General features: G+C 33.3%; 2 protein-coding genes across 2 annotated transcripts in view; both read left to right on the forward strand.

Annotated features, from left to right (window-relative positions):
* LOC111051529 (lipase 3) overlaps nt 1-14,514 on the forward strand; it is a 26,498-nt gene extending 11,984 nt beyond the window's left edge. Inside the window, exons 2-9 of the mRNA XM_039439024.1 lie at nt 2,426-2,726; nt 3,873-3,987; nt 5,159-5,402; nt 7,309-7,467; nt 8,471-8,555; nt 9,616-9,758; nt 10,805-10,958; nt 12,322-14,514. Of these exons, the coding sequence (XP_039294958.1) occupies nt 2,426-2,726; nt 3,873-3,987; nt 5,159-5,402; nt 7,309-7,467; nt 8,471-8,555; nt 9,616-9,758; nt 10,805-10,958; nt 12,322-12,659 (1,539 nt within the window). The 3' untranslated portion in view covers nt 12,660-14,514. The remainder of the gene's footprint in view (nt 1-2,425; nt 2,727-3,872; nt 3,988-5,158; nt 5,403-7,308; nt 7,468-8,470; nt 8,556-9,615; nt 9,759-10,804; nt 10,959-12,321) is intronic.
* Nucleotides 14,515-20,663: 6,149 nt separating this feature from the next.
* Nucleotides 20,664-27,128, forward strand: part of LOC111049921 — a 110,335-nt gene continuing 103,870 nt past the window's right edge. Inside the window, exon 1 of the mRNA XM_039439025.1 lies at nt 20,664-20,840. The gene's annotated coding sequence lies outside the window, so the exon portion shown is untranslated. The remainder of the gene's footprint in view (nt 20,841-27,128) is intronic.

The following is a 27,128-nucleotide window of genomic DNA, read 5'->3' on the forward strand; positions in this document are numbered from 1 at the left end:
AAATAAATAAATAAATATTCGACATAATGGACTGAAACATTTACAGTAATAGACTACTGCCGTTGACGACTACAGTCGTTGCGCGGTAGAGTCGTCTCTCAGGAATTGGACCTCTAGGGCACCACTTTCAGCAATAATGAAACTTGCGATAAGAATTCCACTTTAACCACCCTCTTCCTCATAAGCCGAACAGAAATCAATGTATTTTAAGGGGTACCATCACCTTTAGCGATAGTAAAAGGCTACTAGTAGGCTACTGCTACTAAACTATGACTGTACTTAACTACTCTTTATCATCAAGAGTTTCATTTTTTTGTGAATATCATATATTTTATAAATAATTGATCGTTATCAACAATGATAATACAATTTATAAATTGATTGTGGTGAACTTCAAATGAAGTTTATACAAAAACTTGGAAAATATTTTCATTGTCTTTATTAGCGAAAAGTGAATTAATTTAACTAAACTTGTATAAAACAGAAGTCCAATAGTTTGCTGTTTATGGGTGATGATAATGTCAATTCTTAGGTCAGTATTCAGTAAACTCTAGATTTAATGCCAGTAGTGCCAAATGTGACAGGAATAATAAGAGCGACATTTTTATGAGCGACCGATGCATAACGGTGCACCCACATTGTTGGAATTTGCGACTCTGATTCCCAGGCAGAAGACAGGCTACAATTTCAAGTTCTTCCTTTGAAAATTCGTCGCTTATTTTTGACATTTAAACAGGTTTGCGAGAGAGCGTGAGAGAGCGATTGAGAGCGGAAGAAGGTGAGAGTGATTGAATGGAAGAGAGAAAGAGAGAGGTTGTAAGTGTAGGAGAAAGAGAGTGTGATTGCGAGAGAGAAAGAGTGAGTGAGTGAGAAAGACTTGATGAGAGAACGTACACTGTTACACGATGATACACCGTGTATGTGTGTGTGGTCTTGCAAGCTAGTGTGAGTTAATTCAGTTGATTATTTAACTGTCCTGAACTACCAAAAGTTGAAGTTGAAGTTCAAGTTGATTCAGCGACCGTTTTATTGGATCGGTTTCTTTGCCTATGGAAATAAGCTGTTGATAATCTATGAAAAAAAATTGCATACATTCAAGTTCTATCCACATTTGAGTATCCAAAAAACCTATCTTCTTTTCCATTGAACGGAGTGAATGAACTCAATTCTAGATTTTACCGTTTATCAGTAAGAGGTATTTATGATCCATTGAATAGTGTGAAGCCTGTTTCATGAAAAATTAAAGTCCTAATTGTAAAATAACCCTTCCAATACTGAAACTGAAGGAAAATTCCCAGGTAAAAGATGAGGGGAAGAAAAACTAATTTCATTCGATTTCAAAATTGACAGAGATGTGAGAGGACTTCTACCATACTCGAGAATGTTGATTTATCTTACTTCCAATCATGCTATATCGGTACATATCAAGTACGGTAGTGAGTAGCCTACTGTAAATCTTTCTTTGGAAGTCCCCGATTGAATGCAGTAAACCGGAATAAATTCATTAAGGATTAGTTGACCTCAGGGTTAAGTGAACTGTTAGAGTGAATCTGATTTTATCATTTACAACTACACGCCGTAAACTATACATAAACTTCACTTGGACTTAAGTCATTAAACGTAGAATATGAACTGTACTCGGGTCAATAACTCATATAGTTAACTCAAATGGATTAAATAAAGATAGACAGGTAAAGCTCAAGATTGTTAGTGCAAGCTCTTAATTCTTTACAAGGTTTAGAATAGAATTAACTCTATTCATGCAAAAGAAGAATTTCAATCACGTTCACGGTATGATTCTCAGTCAGGAATTTTCACAATATTCGAGCAAAAGATCCGAGTTTCAACTTGATTTGGATTGAAGTAGGCCCAATTGAACAGTTTTTAATTCTCATAATGTAGCCTACTTCACAGCTTCACGAAATGTGGTTTACAGGACGATTTTATCCGTTCATCTCATTTTCATATGAATCAATACTATATTGAGACAGACATCTATCATCAGGATATGAAATGGCTGGAGATGTGACTATGCAGTAACGATACCTAGATGCAAAACATTTTTTCACATTGAATCTATTCATTTTTAGTTATATTCACCTTTAATATTATGTACCTCTCCTACATCTCTATAACACTCCATGCAGAACATCCATTGTTATTTGTTTGAAACAGTGGCAAGCTGTGAATAAAGTATCATATTTGTAATCAAAATATTTAAATATGTAGCATGTAACATTATATACAAATAATGTCATATATGAATACAATGAATATTTAATGTATGTTACAATAATAATTTCAATGAATGAGTGAAGAATTTATAAAATATACCCATTGACTAACGCGTTATTGGACATTCTCGACTGTAATGACCCTCTGTAATATTGATTCTTTGTAATGAAATAGTTATATTGTTTTTCAGAATAAAATCATCCAACGACACCACTACCCTTGTGAAGGTCATGAGGTTAGGACCGAAGACAATTACTTGCTGACCTTGCATCGCATCCCGAGAGGCCGCAATCCCGACGCTGATCTGCCCTCCCAGGATCTCGATCTGTCCTCCCAGGATCCTGATCTGCCCTCCCAGAAGTTGGATGATGCTGAGAATATTCTAGGCACTACTGCACCTCCTAAGAAGAAGAAAAGTCCAGTTTACCTGCAGCATGGTATTCTGGGTTCATCGGCTGATTGGATCATACATGGACCGGAGAAATCACTAGGTAATTAATGAAAGATATAGTAAATTAATTACTTATCCCTTGAAAGCTAATAGCTTACCTAACAATTTTACAGAAATTCACTCTAATTACTATGAAAAAATGGATGGCTCAGGTTTGGTGTCGGAAAGTTCGTTCAAGTTCTCAGGTCACAAGTGAACAATTTGAAGGGCTCTGAAAAAAGGTTATAATATTTAAAAACATGATATAGGTGTATATTATGTCATGCAATTAGGCTATATAAATGAAAGTAAAACATATTTCAGTACCTGTAATGCCTTTGTGTTGATCACAATAGGAACTTACTCTAATAGCTGAGTATATGATAGCATTATATTGATGCTGTCATATAAACAAAAAGAAAGATTCCAACAATAATTGCGTTGATAAGGACATTTTGAAATAGCCTATATATTATCAACAAGGAAGTTGGCTTACTCCACTATAGGAAACCATGTACGGTATTTTATATGGCTCCAAATCTTTATGTCAGATCAGTTACTCAAATTGCTCCAAAATTGATGAGAATGGAAACATAACTGTGATTTGGAACATAGTATTATGTATGAATCGAAATACGCGAGAAAAATATTTCCTATATCTAGCTTATTATAATTCCTTCTGTTATTCTATTCAGTTCCATATTTTTCTCCCAAAAAAACGTGAGAATCACAATATTGTAGAATGCAGCATATATTTATTTAATCCAGAAGTAGTGTCAATATCAAATTCAACACCAATGTGCTTTTTCATGAAAATTGTTTTTTATATCTACCAAATCCTCTAAAATAATGTTTTTTTCTGCTGAGGTTGATGCCCACATAACATTAGAAAACTTCAATAAAATTACGTCAGTAAGTCACGTTACTACGGTACATGATAACATGGAGAAAGCATGCACAATACACATACCAGCTTATTACCACGTATCATTCCTATACAATAATATAATTATATAGAAAGCTTTTTGAAAATTTTCATGTAATCAATTCGAGTGCAAACCATCTTAACATTATGAATATAATTATTATTGTGTCATATTTCATTGTTGATGTTTTCCACTTTCCTTAACTTCAACAGAGTAACATACATATTATATAGTATTTTCTTATATTATTTTTAAAACATTTTTCTCATATTAATTTTCAGCTTACATGCTCGCTGACCAAGGGCATGATATTTGGCTAGGTAATGTACGGGGAAACACCTATTCAAGAGGACATGCTACTCTATCTCCAGATGATGTTGCTTTCTGGAATTTCACGTTAGTGGAAATAACATAGTATCTTCTCATTAACATTTTTCATTATTTGTAACATCATACCCATGATTGAAGTTCAATTTGAATGATTGCTTGACTAGACAATTATTGTTGTTTCAATTTTCATTTCAAATATGGAAAATTTCACAATACCAGATTGACTATTTTTTCTACATAAATTGTATGAAGCTCTACAATTTGAAAAAAATCATCACATCATGGTGAAATTGTGCATCAATGGTTCAGTTTTCTTATTTAAAAAAATTCAAATTATTTTTTATTCCAACGGTTGACAAATTTTATTCCAACTGTTGAGAAATTCCACAATATCAGTGGTACAGTTATATTTATATAGATTGTTATTGTATAGATATGGATTCTAGTTGTAGGAAAACGTTTGGAAGCATCCCACTGTATAAGTATTACTATATCATTATTATTGCTCTTAATTGTAATAAGGAACGTTGTACAATTTTCCAAAACTTCCATCCCAAGTAAGGACAGATACCACAATATCAGTGTTACATTCCCTTTCCACAAATTGTAGGGATACAATTATATTTTTACAGATTGTAGAAAAACTTCAACAATTTTCGATTTAATCTATTCAAATTATGAAGAAATATTGTACTAAATTAGTGTGACATTCGTTCTCCACGAATTTTAGGGGAAGTTTAACAATTTGTTCAAATGCTCGAACATTCCAACTATTGAAGAATAGCACACTATCAGTGATACTTGATATCTTGAATAGAAAAATTCTACAATTATTAACAGTGATATAATAAATGATCTTTTCACATATTTTCTTCTACAATTTTACAGAAAACTTCAACAATTCTCAATTAATTTTATTGAAACTATGGAGTAATTGTACTAGAATAATTCGACATTTCCTTCCCACCAATTTCAAGGGAAGTTTAACAAATTTGTTCAAATTCTCCATTCCAACTCTATGAATAAGTAAATACTGTGAATGAGTAAATAAAATCTAACAATATCAGAGTTATATTTTTTGTATGAATTTTGTTTTAATTTTCTCTAATTTTCCATCCTCTCTATGGATAAGTCAATACTGTAAATAAGTAGATAAAATGTTGCAATATCAGTGTTACATTCTGTGTGGGATATTTCTTTTACCTTACTCTAACTTTCTTTCAATTTGCATCGACAGATTCCACGAGATGGCCATCTATGACGCGGCAGCAACCATAGATTACATACTAGACGTGTCAGGCAGTGACGAGCTGTACTACATAGGCCACAGCATGGGCACCACCATATTCTGGGTGCTCTGCTCTATGAGACCCGAGTACAACTCCAAAATCAAAATGATGTTCAGCTTGGCTCCCATTGGCTTCATGTCCAACGCTCGCTCGCCCATCAGATACTTTGCTCCCTATGCTAAGGATATCGAGGTAACTTAAATCTAAAAACATACTATAGTGAGTATGAGTATACCTCATACTTCGGTGACGCTTGAGAACTGGCGCTGGGTGTTTTCAGACCCCAACAGTGGTAAATTACTGTTGTGACTGGCGTGAATTTTCTCATAAGCCATCTATCAATACAGTTATTGCCAGCTTGAACTCGTTGCACTGTGTTCGCTAGACTGTTTGAAGTGTCTGGGGTGACGCTAGACCCCCGCGCCAGTAGAAGTGTTTTATTTTTGTACATTATTCTATTCATCTTCAGTTATTACTGAAATTTAAATTGCTATTTATTACATAGGCCTACTATTCATTGTTTTCAAAGTCTATAAAATAAATTTAGATGAGTTGAATAAAGCCAGAATCAGGCAATATTTGTTTGGTATTAATGCTCCCCATTCAGCATTCGTTTTTTTCAATTAATCCTGATAGTTGTAAATGATTTGATTGTATTGTAAGAGATGTGGTATTTTTCCATAATTTGAAGAAAAAGACGTTGATGTTGTCAATACTGCTATGTATGTAATGAGAGCAGACTGCTCTGTATGTAATGAGAGCAGACTGCTCTGTAATGACTGCTAATGACAATGACTGCTATATAATAAAAATTAATTTTGAACAAATAATATAGTGGTATTGTGACAACATCAACGTCTTTTTCTTTTAGTTGCAAGTTAGTGAATCTAACTACAGACCTTATATTGTCTTAAAAATGTGATTTTTCAAACCGAGCCCTTATGGTATTTGATATTTCACATCTATTCTTGCTCTCAAAAACTTAAAATTCAAATTTATCAAATAAAATAGATAATAAATTGGTTATTTTGATCAAATATATTTTTCCTGTAAAAAAGAGGTGCTTGCAAAAAATCGATTTATACATATTTATTCATGTTTCATCACAGTCTCTTGTTCCAAATCTATAAGATAGGGAAATTTCGTATACAGTCCAGTCACTATATACCTTGGTGCTTGCAATTTATATTGTAGTTATAATTTTTTAATATATTGTTTGGATAGATATGATAGTTTGGAAATAATTATAGTTTGCTTGTCTCTCTGTGATTTATTATAATATCCAATATTTGTTCGATTTATTATTTGTAGGATTCATCATGAAGTACATGTATCTATTCCAAATAGCTTAGGACTTATTTATAATTTGAGTTTTTACTCTATTTTATTTAATTTTGCTGTTTTTCTTGATCTATATGGTAAGCCTATTCACAAGTATTCCTGTAATTTCATAATACAAATGCAATATCTTTGATACGTATAGTAGACTAACCGGATCGGAGCTCAGATAATTATGTAGTCTTGGTGAAGTTTATTTATGTAAATCCTTGATAAGGACTTATCTATTGTAAATAAAATATTTTTCGAGACAAAGAGTTATTTAGACAAAGCTTATTTGGACAATAAAAACAACGCATTCCTATAGAGAAATTGATAAAAATACAATGTTCAAAGTTGATGAATCATCCATAAAATTATTTTTCTCACCTTGTTTGGTACTAGCTTTTATCTAACTTGTTTATTAATTATTATCTATCTTCCTGTTAATAATAATTATTGTTGCTGTAATAAGTTATTTTTTCTTCAATAATGCTGTAAAGCTATGGTTAGAAACTTTTTTAATCCTCTACAGAAATTGTTGATTTAAATAATATTTAACAGATCTAAATGGTACCTATATTTTTGTTTTATGTGTTTATTTTAGCTGATCTCAAGAGTCAAGATGGTGAATTAATGATTACAGTTTATTTAGCCGTTTAGGTATATAAATAAACTAGTAATAAACTGTAATTTATCAGTTTTGATTGTTGAACTGGTCCAAAGATGATGGATTTTCGATATTTCTTTGTTTATTCAATTTTCTTTTTATTTTGTTTAGCTGATCTCAAGATGGTTTGGGGACGGTGAATTCCTGCCTCGCAATGCTCTTATCAATTTTGTGATGAAGTACGGCTGCGAAATCAGTGCATTGGAAGCGAAAATATGCGAAAATAATCTGTTCATCATATGCGGTCATGATCCCGAACAATTTGAGAAGGTGACGAGACTTTTCATATTTATCAAGTTTTAATATAGGCTACCTAACAAAGTGATTATTATTATTATTTAATTGTCACAGCCACTTGATCATTGCAAAATTATTGAGAAGCAGCACTCGACTGCTACTTAAAAAAATTATCAAACTAAAACCACTATAAAAATTGAATATTAAATAATAATATACAAACTTCATTATGAGATTATCTGAGCCACTGAACGAATATAACCGATTGCCCTACTATTAAGCTGTAGTTCAGGCAACCAGGTACAATATAGGCCTATTTATTTGTCTGCATTAAGCTTTGATTAAATTTGTACAAATTTGAAAAACATCAATAGGTAGTCATTTAAGGCTCAGTAGAGTTAGGACTACTGAATATTGAAAATTATGTAAAAATCTCAAGAATGATTTAAGTGAAAAAAATGTATTCATTATAATTCCATTAGTATTATCAAATATGGATATCCACTAAGAAAGCATCACCTTTACTAGAATACAAAACGCTTTTGAATTTGAATATAAAAATATTCAAATTTAAGAGGATGACAATCCAGATACAAAAATAAAAGCTCAAATCTGGAAATACAAGTACGATTACAAAGATATGAATTCAAATGCTTGGATCTGAATGTAGAAATAAGAATTTCTGTTATGCTATAATTTCCTGATCTCATAATGAACCATTGTAAGAAAGTTATACAATTTGGCATTGATTTTTTCAGGCTAAGTTAAACCTGTAACTGAATTTTTTGTAAAGCTTATTCACACTTTCTCGAACTGCTTTCTAAATTCTATTGTGATTGGATTAATAATTTTCAATGTAGAATTTTTCCAAATTTGAAGGTTATTTTTTGTATAGGTATACTATTAGACCACAATGTGACTAATTGGAGATTGAAGTATTGTGAGGATTATTGTGGAGATTTATAATTCCCGATCATTATGATATAATTAAAATATCCAATATTACTCGTTTTTTATTCTTAATCTTTTATTGTAGGAGCTGCTTCCTATCATTTTCGGACACACTCCAGCAGGCACTTCAACGAAAGCACTTGCTCATTACGCTCAATTGATTCAATCAGGTAATGGTTTTTCTCCCTAAGATGAAATTAATTAGGTATAGTATTTCATCAATAGATTTAGGAAAATAATGTCGCTTCTTTCCTTTTTTATTGTTAGTCTACGTAATTCCATATTGATTAACTTTCTTTTACATATTTATACTGGTAGGTACCAATTGTGGTATTTTTATCTCTTCATAAATATAAATTGATGAAAGAAACCCCTTTCGTTCGATTGAATTGATAAGATGGGGTGGATCCTAATGTTAAAATGTTAATACATCATCAATTTAATTGGATTACCAAGTTGATCAGATTATTTAGGCACTATTTTTGAATCAGAAAAATGGATAGGTTTTAAAAATTTTAATTTCTAAAAATGAAATAAAGATATTTCTATATGGAATTGATGTGATATAAGTCTATAATACTTCTAACTTAATTCAAGCGGTTTTTTGTGGTGCTATTTATTATTTTACAAAGGCGACTTTCTAGAAGTATTTTAAGCCTATGTGATGATGATGGGATGAATGATGGTACATTGAAGGTAGAGTTATGAATGAATAAAAATGATAGGTTATGCTATCCACTTGATATGCTATGAATTGATTTAAGTCCACTTGAATCTGAATGTACTGTACCTGCATATTTTATGTATTATCCCAATGATTCTGTAACTTTGTTTAACTTGTAATCTTGCAATCTTGCAAATATCAACTCATTTCTAATTCTTGATGTCTGTGTTATTACATTGTGTGTAATAAATGTCAAAACTTAATCCAGCAAAAGGAATTAATCAACATCAATCGAAAAATTACACTTTGAAATTCTATAAAACTTCTAACTAAACTATCAATGAATGGAAATTAGCGAATTTCTCAAATTTATTACCGTATATCTGAATTAGGTACGAATTTGTGAATTGAAAAATCTGGAAGTGTGTTACATTATCTCGTGATCATATCAGTTTATTGACTGAATTTATACGGTATATAAATATTATTTGCAATCAAATAATATAAGAAAAAAATTTATGGAATGGGGAAAAATGGGTTGAATTTGATTTAATTCAATTTTGCAGGCTATTTTCGGGCATTCGACTATGGCCTACCTGGGAATATGATCGAGTATGGTGAAATAACTCCTCCTTCCTACAACTTATCATTGATAACAGCGCCGGTTTCATTGCACTTCTCTGACAACGATCTTCTCGCCAATACTAAGGTAACATTCCCTAATAATTTACTCAAGTTATAAGTTGATTGAATCATGAACAATTTGATACTTTCCTATTATCAGTATTGTATGTTGAATTGAACCGAATAGCTTCGATAACTTACAATTATTGTATTAAAACATCTAATATTATAATTTGAGTGCTCATTTTATTACAAAAATTAGACAAAATAAACTATCTGTTTAAACTTTGTAATAATTCTTTACTGTAATAAATGAAGTCACTGTGAATTAAAAGAGGAATTAAAAATATTCAACTGAGTTCTGATAATTTATTTCCCAGATTATTTGAAATTACACTCGAATATTGGAATTACAGAAAAAGTAGCCTATACGGTACACAAAAAAGTATATTACATAAAAGTGAATACAGAAAAAGTATTGACCTGTTGGTCTGTTTGCGAGTGAGAGATGGTGAAACAATTATTACATTTTAATCACATTGATTGTTAAGGTGATATTATGACGAAATGTTGTTCAATGGTTCGTCACAACAAGAAATGTCTCAGTAATTTTAAATTGGGTTGTATCCTATATAATTCAAAATTTTCCAAGAATTAATAAATTATCCACTATAGGTACTATATTTCCATTGCATTTCATTTTCTATGTTTTTTAATCATTGTCGCTATTATTTTTCAATGAGACTTGAATATTTCAAGTAGGCTAGAACTTAGTAGAGCTAGATAAAGTGCTGTTTCACTATTCTATTATTGAACAGTATCACAACATTCCTCATGATATAGTTTTGGATGTCGTATAAGTACTATCTATCTTCTGCAGGAAGTGAAAAAGATGAGAAATATTGTCTACTATTTATCATGGAAGAATAAAATTATATTATTCTACAAAATCCCTGATTATGAGTATTATTACATCATTATTATAACATCTCTGATTATTATTATCATTCCCTACTTTCTGAAGGATGTGAAAAAGATGAACCATTTCTGTATTATTCTATGAACATAATAGAGATTCTCTACATATTAATGTTTGCATTGTCAAATGATTATATTTTATATTTTCTAAAGGATGTGAAGAAACTAGCAATGGCTCTACCAAATCTAATAGGAAGCTTCAGAGTGGCGTTCCCTCAATTCAACCATCTTGACTTCCTCTACAGCAAGGATATCAACAGTCTGCTCAACGAAAACATCATGAACATGATTCATAAATCAGAATCAGGTAAGTTGATTATGTCCATAGTTTTTGAACCATTTTCTTCTAAAATCAAACTAATTCCAGAGATTTCTTGCATACAAACTTGGGATCTACTCTGTAGGAGTCTTTTTCCTGTATTAAATACTTTTTAATATGGATGGAAATTACTGAGAAATTGCATCTATTCAATTGCTAATGAATTAAAAATTATTGTTAAACGAAAATCCATATTTAATGCTGTAAATCACCCGAAGACTTCTGCTACTGCAAATATATATGACAACGAATTTCCTCCTATAGCTATTTACCCTGTTGTCAATATTTGCAGTAGCATAAGTCTTCGTGGTGATTTACAGCATTAAATTTGGATTTTCGTTTAACAATAACGACATTTTATTACTTATTCCCATCCAATTAATTCAAAATATGATTTTTTTCAATCTTTGAAGCTCTTGTTCATCATTCCAACCTTCAAAATTTATTCAACATTCGTAATAGGTGTTCATGAATAATCAACATTCACCTTCCCCATTATCACTGGAATTTCAACTTGAGAACTTATTAGTAGCTTTCCTATTTTGGAAGTTTATTTTAATCAAATTTAGGTCATTCTATAACATTTATTGAACATTCATAATCGATGATTAAGAATATAATACTCATACCTAATCATTTTGATAATGGCGAAAATCGTCCGAAACTAGACAAGTCTGAAATAGAAATGAATTTAACTTATATTTATTTATTCAGTCATGAACACTTATGCGAGAAGGCTTATGCCCAAAACTATCCCTTCTCAAATTTTTCCAGAGTCCAAATTAAATTGTAGGTTAAGCTACTATCACTTACTAAAATAACAATTTACACTTCAAAAAACTAACAAATCTTAAATCAAAAATAAATATTATGAATAAACAATTCCCACAGAATTAGAAACAATCATCCAAAAAATGTAAATTTCGAATAAAACTGAAAAATTTTGTACCGAAAACCTCAAGCACTATTCATGAACTATTTATAAATAAGGGTAATAGAAGTTATGTGTAATAAATCTTCAAAGTAGTCCTGTCAAATTCCAAGTCATGACTATCCATTCAAAATTACTTTTCTCCTACAAAAATGTATTTTTTCCTGTAAAAAAGGTACTAGCAATTATTTGTAATATCAATTTTTAGTACCCTTATCGGAATACTTTTTCTGAGGTGATGCTCACATGAGCCCTAGGCTTGTGCGTAGGTGACGAGACGGATGATGATTAGAGATGAGTGGACCTACAGCTTTAAATGGGTTCCAAACCACTGGGAAGCGGGTTTCAAAAATTGTATTTGGAGGAGCTGGGAATACATAAATCATAAATATCCATTTAACATTTATTATTTTCCTCCAGGTATCACTCCTCGCTTCAACATGGATCCTGAAGAAATAATCATTCCCAATGAAGACGAGGATCCAGTTTTCAACGACATTTCCTCCCTGCTAAAACACAAAGCTTACTCCATTGGCAAGGAGACGCTTGACAACGTCATGGATCTCAAAATGATGACCGAGAGAAAACTGAAAATGATCAAGGAGAAGACCAGGATGACCATTGAAAGAAACCTCAAAAGTCTCAAGGATCTTCTCATGTTGAAGTTGAAGAAATATAGTACAGGTGATAGTTACGGTGAAAATAAACAGATTGAATTTAGAAATGATGCGGAGAAGTACAATGACTTGAGTAGTTAGCTGAAATTCTAATCGAATACATTTTTTTTGCTGAACTGATTTCCGGTGAATATTAATTTATGTGCTCTAGATAAATGTATAGATTTTACTACGTTTAGCCTGGATGACACTGTGTTTCTATGTAAATATTTAGAAAAGCTTTCTGATGCATTTCTGAAATGAGGGATGCATTTCACACCCCAGGAGTAGCTGTTTCGTGATGAAAAACTTCATTAGTTTCAATCTAGATTGGAATTATATTTTTGTTTGACTATTATTGATCATGAACGAGACTATGTAACCTAGCTTAATTCAGATTGAAGTTATTACTGTGTTGTGTATCCACTCTTTTCCACTATTAACTAAACATTGAATTTGAGAAACACTTTGGAAGTGGAAGATGTTCTATTTTATCAGTAAAAGTAAGTAAACTTTTTGACTGCTAGAAGTAAGAGTACTCTTTCCACTTCGAAAGTGTTTATCTAAATTAAATAATTAAGTTATTTTTCCTTATGAACAATGATATGTGATCAAGCTGAATTTATAAATTTAGAAAAATTTTGTTGATGAACTGATATGTTAACGTGTTGAACAAGAAAATGTACAATAAATAGTAGGACTATATTTCATCGTTTAATTATTTTAGTATGCGTTTAAAGGTCTGATGGTTAAGTAGGCTACAGCAATTAAATCTTAGTCATAATTTATTGTTGGAAAGGAAACCAAATTAATACGGTATGCTATCTATGCTTTTTGACATCTCTGTATTATTTCTGAGACTTGCATTTTTAAACGAGTTTAAAGAATGCTCCTCGACCAATCACGCTTCAGAAACCGATCAGAGTGATTCTGTTGGTTGATTCAACTATTCTGATAAATTTTGGAAGCGTGAATGAACGTTTTTGAAATTATTTCATGAAGACAGCTCTAGATTTGAACAAAGTTTAAATACGAGGAAGTAGAATATTGTAAATCATGATTTAGTAGTTGCATTCTATAATAATATTAGGTAACTTTAATATAATTAGGATTTCTTCATCACTTAATGATCTGCGTTTCCATATTATAGTCCTGAAGATAATCCAATCCAGTGTTTCATAAATAAGTTAATAGTAGGTTATTATACAATAAGTTCAATATTCTCTCCTACAATAGGTACTTTTTAATAATATTGTCGAACAAGCTTATCTGAATGATAAGAACCTGAAGTACATTTATTTTCGTTGTTTTTCCTATGTTATTGCTTTGCCAGAATTAAACGTTAGAGTAGGAATGACTTTTCTAATTCCTTCAACTTATCTGGTACCTATAAAAGTATTCGTTTTTATGTAGCTGCCATATACTCGGACTAAGTTCTAAGTATTTTTTATAACAAAAGAGTACAACAAGTTCGTTATGGATGAGATTACATTCAAACTGAACATTGTAAATCAACGAGAATCATCTCCAGACAACATCTAATAATATAACTAGTATATATCTGAGAATTTCATATATCTAGATCTAGAATATCAGATACTGTAGTTACATCTGAGTATACATGAGAATATTCTGCAGTTTTTCCCAAAATTGATCGACTAAATGCAAACGAAACTTTGAAAATCAACCGGACTCATGTCCGTTCAACATTTGCAACAGATACTTGTGTATGTTGTGCAGCTTGTCTCAGCACTGAATCGAGAATGACGGCAGCTGAGCGGGGTTGAGCCCGGTTGATGGGCAGTCAACAGATGCCGTCACTCTGCCGCTTTTTTGCATCGCTGTCGATTTTTTTTCAAAGGCATCTTCTATTTAGGGACGTTCAAAACTGTAGGCCTAGTCCTATTAGTTAGCCTACTCAATTTTAAAATGTTTATTGATAAAAGAAAAACGACAATTACAATATTGTAAACCGTCACAAGTAACTAGTCACAGCCAGACAAGGTGAGATAAAGTGTTGAAATGATTTAGAATATTAGAAACAACAAGACGATAGACAAAACGATCATGCAATTTAATGTCATCGTGGATGATTTATTGTTTCAGAAATGATAGGCTAAGCTCTCTGAAAATGCAAAGGAACAAACTTATTCCACACTTAATAGAATAAAATATAGATTCTCAAATACACTTTTGAAACCACAAACTATTATTTCAACCACAACACTTTTCAACCATTTAATTTCATTTCAGCTCGGGAATTGCCCTTTTACCCTTTTAAAATGTTATTTTTAGTCACCAAAACATGTTTCAGAATTACTACTTCAGAATTTTTATTTCATTCTATCAATTGTAGCTCTATAAACAAAAGTGCATATTTTTCCATTTACATTGATTATATTGATCTATTTATATCATATTTGTTGATTATATTGATTGTATATAATGTTTCTGATCGAATTATATGAACTTCACCAACATTATTGTATATGATAGCCTATATTTTTTCAAAAAAAGTGAAATACAACGTTTTTATTCAAAACATTCATCTTATTTATTCATTTTCCCATGTATCATAAAATTGTAGCCAATCCTAGAATAAACTATTTTTACTCAATAACATATTAAACCCTAAATCAACTTTATATTATCGTATTACAACTGATTCGTATATTAACTTAATCAAACATAAATAAAGTAATCCAATCAAATCTCATTTCCATTTCTCTCTCTCCTATATAATGGGTGTCATTGTAAGTGCTTGTCTCAAAAGTGCGGGAATTTCAACTTTTCGTCATATTTGTGTTTATTGTATATAATAATTGAATGGCCACTATTATTATTAACATATTTTAAATGATATCAATATATTATTATTGCCATTTGAAAGCCAAAACCTGACCTTAGGACCCGTTCTTAGCCCCAAAACATCCTTTTATCTTAAAAATTCAATTGAACAGAACCTTTAGGTTATAATTTATTATTTTAGAAGAGTGCCTCAGAACTGCGCGTTTCAATTTAAATCTAGTAAATGAATATTATTCATACACTAGATTTAAATTGGCACTCGCCGTTCTGAGGCACTTCTCCTATTTTAATTGTGTATCTCTTCCACTTTCTCCTTCCAATTCATCAGAATACAAAATACTTCCTCAAAACTTATTGTATATAGTATCAAATAAATTCAACTTTTACAACAATACTTCTGTGTTGTGAATTCCGGACGCGTTTCAAGGCACTTAGAGTCCCTTTCTCAGCGTACTTTGATTATTTCTTCCTTCATATGAAACAAGTTGGTATACAGAATACAGTTGAATAAAAGTGAGAAATGATTCCACCTACACTAGATTATCAACCATTAGTTCAAGAAGGATGAGATCATTATAACAAACTCTACTTTGATGATACTTTTCTATCCCTCCTAACCTTGGAACATCCACATCCTTCTCACTATACAAGTAATTACCTACTGTTGAAGTTCCATCGAAAAGGAAATCTACTTACTTTTAATATTGACAATCAGTTTGAGACGGATGAGAAAATTGCAGAGAAAATAGAATTCTATGATATTGTTCATTGTTCTATAACTTTTTATTCCTAATCTATTTTTATCACCGTCTCACCACACTTTTCTCCTCATGTTTTTCAATCTCTTCCCTCCATTTTCTTCTTTAAATCTTCATCTCTCTTTTCTTTCTCAAAGATTATCATTTCCACTTTCTCCTCCCCTCTCACACATTATAACTATTTCTCACTTTCTCTTCCTATTAATCATTATCCATCCCTATCTCAGTCACACTTTCTCTGTAACTCTCTTCTACTTTTTTATTTGTCTTACTCTCATCATACTCCTCCCTCTGTCATTCACTCTCACACACTCTCACTCCCTCTCTCTCACTCTCTTTCGCTCTCTTTCTCTTTTACCTATAATGTCCTTCCCCATACCTTTCTCATCAGCTGCTTTGACCAACACGCTTTCCTTTCCGTGTATTATACACCGGTAATCGATTGCAGTGCTCCAGTCCTGGAGAGTCTGTTTTCTGCACAGAGCTGCTCACGTGATACGCCTCAAACTAGCGTTGCATCATTCCTGATACAAAACGTGGCGCTCACTTGACACACGTTGCATCATTCCTGATACAAAACGTGGTACTTAAATTTAATACACTAGTAGTTCTGTGAACAGTAGACCTCACTCAGTATTCTCATCCACAAGTACCTGATTGAAACTATAGACCTTATGGAAATACATCAATAGACTGGCTTCTCCACACACTTGTCAGCTGATTTATGATGAATAATTCTATAGTCCTATTTTTATTCTAATATTGGCGTATGAAGGAGGCTCCTTTTTCCTTTTATATTATCATTGAAATGCAAAATTTCCAAAAACCTTGTATATACGTCGACGAGCAATTAAAAAAGGAACATACCTGTCAAATTTCATGAAAATCTATTACCGCGTTTCGCCGTAAATGCGCAACATATAAACATTCAAAGATTTAAACATCAAGAGAAATGCCAAACCGTCGACTTGAATCTTAGACCTCACTTCGCTCGGTCAATAAACGTTGCATCATCCCAGATACAAAACGTGTCAATCTTATTCTTATGATACACGTTGTAGAGTCCCTGATACAAAACGTGGCCGGCAAGCTAAATTGGCTGCCGATTTTATTCGCATTTGACACGCAATCTCTTGCTGATTGACAACAATGACCTGCTGACTTAGCTGCACGCAAAGGTTATTCAGGCCAATCTGCTGAACAAATAATATCTTTTCTTGACACGTTTATGACAACAGTTCTATTGACTTTTGATTGATATTGTGGCCTCAATCGACGTGCCACTCTTTTGATTGATGAGTATTTATTTGTGTGATTAGATTGATGATTGCATTTGTCATCACTTGGGAGTGATTATATCGAAGAAATGAATATCCATGTACCATTGACTTTAGTCTGGATGGGATTGAGTAGGCTTTCTCATCTTCGAAAGATTTCAACAATTCCCGTCAATAGCCTATCTCCAACATTAATGACAGTCACATATAGGCACACACATGCATGCTGATCATGCGGAGAAATAGAATTCTGAGAAAAACCTTTTGCCTGGTTGCACAAAAGTCTGTTAATTATTGAACATGATTTTTTTATATATTATTTTTTATTAAAATATTTTATTTATTCATTTGTGGATACAATAATTACAGATCTTAAAAATATGATCGGGAAAGAATAACAGGTATTGCCCAAAACTATTCTATTCTCAAAATTTGATACTGAATAACAAGTCCAAAAAATAGGTTATGTTCTTACTGCTGAAAGCTCAAGTCCAATTTTTGTCCAAGAATATAATATATGAGTTGAAAATTTTGAATTTAGAAGGATTAAAACACCAAATTATAGTAAAATAGCACACTCAATTATAATCACCACACATTGAATAAATTAAGATATTTCAGAAAATGTTGAAGCTAAAAAATACACACAAAAATAAACATTGAATGTCACGAGAGCTAATCAGAGAAAAGAGCTTTTCAAAGAAAGGAAAGAAAATTGTTGCGCTGATGAGCTATTGCTCAAAGTAATCACTTGAACAGCCAACTTCTATCATTAGAACTCATGAGTTCAATGCTCACTTCATAATGGTTCAGAACCCGCCAAAAGCTGTGCATTCATCCTTCTATTATAATATTATGATCATTGAAAAAGTTTGGAAGTGGAGATGGTGAACTATACAGTAGTTTAAACTAGTTATAAACTTTAACAACCCTCACCTCTCTTTTTTCCTTCCTCTCCCTCCCCTTCCACCTCCTATTACTCCTCCTTCTCATCACCCTCTTCCTTCTCTTCCACCACGTCCTCCACATACCCCTCCTCCTCCTCCGTCTTCTCCCTTTTCCAACCTATAAACAATATTCTGTATTCTCTCCATCTAATTGATCTCTCCATATCTTTCTACGTTATTCCTCTTCCTTTTTGTTCTTCCCTTTTTGTTTTCTCTCTTCATCTAGTCGACTAGACACTCCATCTATCCTTTCTACATTTAGTACACTAGACAGTGTATTACATCTAGCTCTGCACTATGCAATAGTGGTTTATGATGAGTTATTAGTGCTGGCATATAGGGGTAGCATCCCCTCCCTCACAGACCCCTCCCGAGGGTCACATTGTGATCACTGCTTAATTATTCAGCTCGCTCTACATCATGAATGTTACATCACGCTTCCTGTTCAAGTCCTCGAATGATGTCCGTTGCTGTTACATCGAATGATCTCCATTCTGCATCACATCACAGTATGATTCATGAGGGAACTGTTCAACTGGAGCTCAGTATTATCATAGAGAAAAATGATAGCATGAGAAGATATCCCATGGTGAAGGTCGTTAATGTTTCAAATATTTCAAACCGATTTTTTGTTAACTCAAGCCGATTATTACTATCTATCATTATTACTGTTCTGGCCGGGTGAGAGTGTAAGAATGGCACAGTATGAGAGATTACCAGCATCACATAGCTCCACAATAAAGAACTACTATGACTATTGACTTGTAGAATTATTGAGTTAACAGTGGAATTTTAAACATGAACGCCCTCTATCATGGAATAAGTCTTACGCTATATTTTCTCTATGCCATGATTTTGAAAGCTCCATATATAACATCTAGCCAGAGAAATCATCAACCACTTCCAAGTATAATCTAGGAATTCGATTGAGTGGAGAGAAGTGCTCATCTAAGCTACTGTCTTTGACTGGGGATGGGAAGGAAATAAAGGGATGTATTTACGCTTTAAGACTGGAATTCATACTTCAGAAGAATCTCTTCTGTGCTACACGATATTCTTTTCCTCCTCCTTACCTCTCGTTCTCACTTTTTCCCAAATCATCTGTACCACCAATCTATCACTATAGGCTATATATCAAAATTGAAAATCGACATTATATTATATAGTGTGATCCAGTTACTTATTTTCGAAGTGAAAAATGTTGTGGAGTGAAGTTGACCCTACTTTTAACATTTTATTGGACAAAATTGGAGAACAACGGAAAAAGTTTGAAGCTAGTGCCTGTTTTTTCATTTTGTAATAAGACGTTTTAACCTTCCGGTATAGTGGCGCCCTACTCAATCACACGAGCAGTCACGTGTTGTACTTTTTACAACATCCAATTTTCCTAGTGTTATGTACTCTGTTTACTGTTAAAGCATATTAATTAATTGTATAATTACTTTTCCATCTTCTTCGATTATTTTACACCTATAAATATTTTGATGTTTACCATTTCATAGCCCAATAAGGTACGGTACATCAAGCAATGCCATCAATTCTGTGTTATTGGTTCGTTTACAGTCCCCGTATACAGTCTTTCCCTATCTTATGGACAGTGCGACTTAATGGCACCTAAAGACTGAACCATTGCTCGGTTGATACTGCAACTCAGTGGAGTGATTGGCAGAAAGTTTTGGAATGCATATAGGTGACTCATTCACTGACACCACCCCATTCAATAGTTTTGTGCAGCAAAAAAACTGACACGGTTGTCCTTTTTACAACATCGCGACTGCCGGAAGGTTGAAGGTAGCTTCATAACCCAACCCAACCTAATTCAAAGGTTCCTTCATCATAACCTACCTAACCAAAACTCAAAGTACCTCTATAACCAAAACCAACCCAACCTAATGGTGCATTTATTTATAATCTACCTAACTCAACCTATCGTAACCCAACCTAATCCAAGACACCTCTATATCCTACCTACCTAACCTAACCTAACCTAATGGTACCTTTGTAACGTCTTTGTTACCAGTACTTTGCTCTTTGTGGCTTTCACTACTCCCTTATTCACCTCCACAATATTTCCCATTCTCCTCCCAACTAAACTCACTGTTCACCTTCCCAAAACTTCTCCTCACCCATCTTCCTAACGTTTCATTCTGTCCTTCTCATTCTCCTCCCCAATATTTCTCTCACCCCCTCACCAACCTTCCTACCAAATTTACAACGTATCATCATCCTATTCACAACGTATCAAGTATCACGTAGCTGTGCAACAGAGCAGCTCTGTGCATAAAGTTGGAGACGGCATGCTGGCATGCTGGATGCCTGACTTGTCTGTTGGCCGTGGCTTGCCCAGCAGTCAGAGCTCGGCGAGCTCGCGTGCTCACGCGTGCGTGCGTGTGTGTGTATGAGAGTGCGTGTGTGAATGTGTGCGTGTGAGAGTGCGGAAAACACGTGGATGACGTCAAAGCGTCGGCGAGCCTGGAAAATCGTCGTCACATGGTCAGTGGTCCTGGAAAATTGTGGAGGTTTTCCCAGAGGAAATTTCCACTGAATTATAGAATAGAAACTTTATTTGTCACAAAAATACTATGTTTTTGATGCTATAATTACATGATATTATGATAGTATGTGATACATTCGAAATCAGATTTTCAATTTCAATTTAATTTGCAATTATAATATTTTTGTAGACAAAAATTCCACAATGTAAGTTAGTTTGCACACATTTCATCCATAATCTGATTTCCAATAATTAAAATTTGACTTAGGATTTTTCTGCAATTATTTATTATAAGGCTAATATTTTTGGAGCATGATACTAAGTGTGCATGAAAAAAAGTTCAATATATATGTGATACTTTGGAAACCTGATAGATTTTTCATATTTATTCAAAGCTCAGTTGGAAATATTTCTATCATATTAAAGATTAAGTTGTGATAATGATATTTTGTGAATGATCATCAAACAAATTCCATATGTACTACAAAAGATGTATAAAGTGAGTATTACACAAATTTGTGCAAAAGAGTTTTAAATTTCTGTGTTCAAGTTTAATTTGAAATCTGACTTTCATCTAGCACTTAATTCCCAATTAAAATATATTTTGGGTATGACGCTCCTAAAATAGTGAGCTATAGATGTATAGCAGTTCAAAATGTTGGGCTTGATGTGGAGATACAATGAAGGGCCGTTCTGTAAACATGCTGATCATATGTGGATTCAATCAGAAGATTTTGACTCTGTCAAACAGTACAAACATATACAGTTTACCTCGTAAGGGAAATGTTCTACTCAAGAATGTATCTCGATTGAAAATTATTTTAATGAAAATTGAATTTGGAATTCTCACATTTTGAACATTATACTGAGTGTATCCCAAACACATCTGGAGATTTTGACTGAGATACCGCGATAGAAGTTATATTCAAAGGACATTTTCTGGATGAATTATTGACTCTTCACAATCCCGAGCCTGAACCAACCTCATGAAGCTGATAACACCTTAAACCGCGATTAATACAAGATTTCAATTAGTATTGTGCTACTCAGTGACTATGAGCCAGTATACTCACAGACATATCCACTTCTCCTGTGCTGTAAGATTCACAATTTGATATTCAAGCAGATTATTAGAATATTCGAATATTTATCCAATCTGGAATTTAGATACCAGAATAGCATCGCTAGCTTACAACTGTATTTTTTAAAGACCTTGCAACCGACAATAGTATATATTTTAGCTTGTTGAAGCAGTTACATATTGAGATTGGAAACCTGTAAGTTTTTCAAGTTAATATTCAATCTTTCTGACTCAATGAACGCAATTTACTACAAATTTGAAATTTTTGAGATTTGGGACCTGTGAGTTCTTCAATCGTGAAGAGTAAACATAACCTATTTTTGGATAATTTCCATCTAAATTTGGGAAAGGAGAAATTTGGGCTTTAAGCCTGTTGTTCCTTTCCCAATCATTCAGAGTTGAGAATGTTATTGTGTCTATCAATGTGTAAATAAATAAATACATTTAATATTCGACCTATTCGACCCAATGGAAGCAATTCCCTGAAGAATAAAATGATACTCACATTTGTTTTGGTATAAACTACATTCAATTTGAAAAAGTTTAATACGATAAGAGAGGATTGTGTCAAAAGTATTTTATTCTATACGAACAACTTTGTTCGGGCGTAATAATCACTCCATGGACAACCTATGCATTAAAAGGTTTGGTTGAAGGTGACAAAGACAGACCGCAGAAGGGGTAGATGGGGAGGACAGAAGGTAGAAGAGGAAAATGTTGTGAGGGTAACGAAAGGATGACAAGGTAAAGCAGAAGAAAACGAACGAGAAGGAGAAAAAGAAAGGGGACGAACAGGGAAAGAGCGTGAAAAGTATGCAATCGCTCTTGGATAGGAAACTCACCGGATTCAAATTCTTCATTCATATCTCATCATTATCCCAATCATCATTCTTTCCATCACACACAAGGCTAGGGCTTATCAGTGTGCCTCACTATTCATGTTCACAGAAAAAGGATAAGAAAAAACATAAAGAAGAAGAAGAAGAAGAAGAAGAAGAAGAAGAAAAAGGAAAAGGAATAGAAGAAGAAGAAAAAGAACTGGACATTACTATTGGCAGAAAAAGAGGAGAAGATGAAGCAGAAAAAAGGAGAAGAAGAACTAGTATGGAAGAAAAATAAAATTCTGAAGATATCACCCCATCCCTAATTCTTTTCAAGTAGGTGCTCAAGATGCCTCTCTGCCAATAGCTGAGCTGAGAGCTTTCTTAAGAGCACGGCGTGATCCAATTTGGCCTCATTAGTGTGCTCAAGTGAACAGAAAAAAGCATTCAACTTCAAGAAGCAGCAATCTCCCACTTCAATAGGCGGCTACTCAAGATGGTCAGTTGAAGGCTATCAGGCTGCAGGAGCATTTTCAGAGAAAATTCATCTTTTCAAGTAGGATTGTATGGATCTGCCTTGATAATACAAAATGTCTCGTATATTTTAGTTTTAATTTGAAGGTATAATTCGCCTTATGCTATTGGTTTAGTATGAGTATTGTATAGTCAAGCTTCGATAGGACAAAACTTGTCATATTTTTCAGATTCAATAAGAAGGAAAAATCATTTCTTCGAGGTATTGATGGTGGAGAAGTTTACCACCTTATCTAGGTGTTCTACCTTGCTTGAATACTTGAAGTTATACTCGGCTCTATGGATTTGTATGATACGGAAATCTCCCATTAGAGGTTCAGTCGTACGCCGTTCGCCAAGTTCTAATACCAGTTGTTTTGCAAACTATTTGAACGAGCGTAGCGTGTTCTTACTTGTGACTTTGTTGTCAGTTTTTGGGATTGTGGGTATGTTCAACGATAACTTTCAATTGTTTTCAAAAATCAATTCCAAATTATCTACGAATAATTCTCCGAACCATCATAAATAGATCGAGTTCGTTTGCCGAATAAATTGACTCACTCATTTGTCCTTTTTGAGTATAAAACAGAATAAAATAATTGGATGTGCATGGAAAAAATACGTAGTAATTTATCATTATAAATTATAAAATAGCTGTTAGGGTGATTATTGAAAGCATGGAATCAATCACGAATGACAAATGATTGCATGTAATAATGCACTTGATTCAATTATGTAGAGGAAAAATGGCATAAGCTACATAGCTAATGCTATTACTTTCCTTGCCCTATTACCATAGGTAAGGAAAGTATTGCTTGCCAAAAAAGTTTAAGGTACCCTAATTTCTTGTTTTCTATACGTTTCATTACTTTCCTTGCCCTATCACCGTAGGTAAGGAAAGTGTTGCTTTCCAAAAAAATTTAAGGTACCCCAATTTCATGTTTTTTATACGTTTCAAGGTCCCCTGAGTCCAAAAAAGTGGTTTTTGGGTATTGGTCTGTATGTGTGTGTGTGTGTGTGTGTGTATGAGTGTATGTGCGTGTGTACACGATATCTCATCTCTCAATTAACGGAATGACTTGAAATTTGGAACTTAAGGTCCTTCCCCTATGAGGATCCGACACGAACAATTTCGATCCAATGCAATTCAAGATGGCGGATATAATGGCGAAAATGTTGTCAAAAACAGGGGTTTCCGCGATTTTCTCGAAAACGGCTCCAACGATTTTGATCGAATTTATACCTAAAATAGTCATTGATAAGTTATATCAACTGCCTCAAGTCCCATATCTGTAAAAATTCCAGAAGCTCCGCCCCATCTATGCAAAGTTTGATTTTGGATTTCCAATTATCAGGCTTCAGAAACAATTCAAACAAAAAATTCCAAGTGGAAAAGATTGAGCATGAACATCTCTAAAATTAATGTTTTGTAACATTTTTACCAAAAATAAAAAAAAGCTCGAAATTCGAGAAAATGTGATAATCCAATAATTGAAAACTGTTAGCAACTGTTGATTCTATTAAATGATTCACTATGAAGAGATAGCAGACCTCGTGTGTCTCCAGCGTTATTGTCCTGTCACCAGCTGGCAGATCTTTGAATAGTAGACTTGAGATGCGCGTGTACACTAGCGTCAGGTGATCAATTTTCATAACGGCAAGGAAAGTTGTGTGAGAGCGCCACACCAGATTTTTATACTATGTAGAGAAAAGATAGCATAAGCTACATAGTTAAGTTACTAAATAACATATATGTTACATTCTCTTGACTCTCCAATACTTTTAATAGAACAGCTGACAGAATAACAGCAGCATTTTCTGCATGTTGTCCAAACCTTCGGACTCGCTAGTTATAGTTTGTACTGTACAGTAATGAGTACAGAAGGGGTGGTGGGGAGATGGAGTTTCTTGACAAAAATCCATTACAGAGAAATGCAAAAAATGAAAATTCTAAGCGAATACCTGTAAGTTATCAACATTATCTTGAAAGACATTTTAAAGGATCAGCAACAACTCTCCTTTAATCAACATCAAAGTAGCAAGAAAAGTAGTCGTGAAGAAAAGAGATAACAGAATTAGAAAGAAAAGAGATGAAAAGAGTTGGATAAGTGAGTCTCATCATGCACACTTGTGGCGCTGTTGCCGTTTTCCCAGCACTAGTCGTAAACCCGCTGTTAGCTAAATTAAAAGCCCGGTACACATCATGCAATCCTGAAAAAGAAACAACGCTTAACCTATTCTGGTGAAGTTGTAAAATTTAATTCATGACAGCACGCTCAAGTATATTTGCTGAATTTGCGAGAGTTCTCAGTAGTTCATGTGGAGAGGTTATTGAAAACTTTCAAGTGTGAACTTAGTTTGAAAAATGTTGGTTGATGAGACTGAACTTTACTAAAGCGAAATGATCATCACTTTTATCGTGTTTTGCAATTCTTGATTATTGTATATTTCTCAAGTATATTTTTGTCAAATTTGAAGGAGTTCTCTGTAGTTCCTGTGAAGAGGTTATTAAAAACCTTCAAGTGTGAACTTAGCACGAAAAACTAGTTGATAATACTTGAGATTGACAAAATCGCTTCGGTAAATTCTCTGCTAAATTCTTCATTTTCTTTGATATTCATGTTGGAATCAATCAGTAGGATCAAGGATACACTATTATTCTTCTATGTTGAAATGTAGAATCAATTTTTAAAGCAGAATTGTTAAGATAATTGAGACAAATGTTGTCATAAAATGAAAGATGATATTGTTGTTGTTCTTCTTCTTTTTTACTTTTCTTCTTCGTCATTCTATTGCTAGTTTCTTCTTATTATTGTTAGAAAAAGGCCTTCTTAGAATTCCATCGAACATAATATTATTAGCAAATGTTTAGAAATAGGATCAATTTCATCACTATTGACGAGGTGGAGGGTAAAAATTATCTTACTACTCCATAAGTAATAGAAGCATTCATTTCATCCACCAGTCAATTCCTCTCCACAAGCATTCAAACATCTTGGGATGGATTTTTCATCCGTTCGTCTGCATATGTCCATCTGTAGCTATGTGCATCTTCCTTTATATTAGTCTTGCAACAGTTTTGAATATTTTGAGGAATTGAAGTGAAATTGGCGGCCTTCTTGTGATGGCAATGAAGGGGGCTGCGGAGGAGGGAGGTTGCTGGGGCGAAGGAGAGTGAAGATGGTGGATGATGTCAGGGAGGAGGGAGAACACTTCATGCTGAAGAGGACAGAACAGAGTGGAATGGTGGAGAAGGAATCATGTTTGGACCTGCTCTAGGCCAGAACACTAATGATGATGATGATGAAGAAACTTTCTGTCACCTTTCAGAATCCTACATCATTCCCATTCAATATTGATGTCCAATATCAATGCAGACAAATTTCAATATCGTTATCTATGTATATGGCTTGCAATGATCTGTAATTATTGGAGTAATCAGATACTTACTCACCTTACTGTAACCATTTAGAATCTTATATCATTACCATATCAAATTGAAGTTCAATATCAATGCGGACCAATATAAATATCGTTATCAATGAGACCAGAAATATCGCAATCAGTCTCCACAAAGGGAATAGTCGCAATTCGCTCCAGTGCAATAAAATGCACGGATGTCACTCTGAAGTGTAATAATGGTTTTCCAATGATTGGCTGACTTTTCAAATGAAAAATGATTCATAGATTGCCATGAATTTGATAGCTATATAAAAGCAATCACCAGAGCTAGAGATAGAGGATACACAATGAACATTCGTCATAGAATAATAGTTTATCTCTCCACTCTCTCTGTTACTCTTACTCTCTCTCTCATCCATTCTTTTCCATATGCATCTCACTGTCTCTTTTTATCTTTCACTTTTTTATCC

This window comes from Nilaparvata lugens, chromosome 12 (genome assembly GCF_014356525.2).
Source record: "Nilaparvata lugens isolate BPH chromosome 12, ASM1435652v1, whole genome shotgun sequence".
Taxonomy (NCBI): domain Eukaryota; kingdom Metazoa; phylum Arthropoda; class Insecta; order Hemiptera; family Delphacidae; genus Nilaparvata; species Nilaparvata lugens.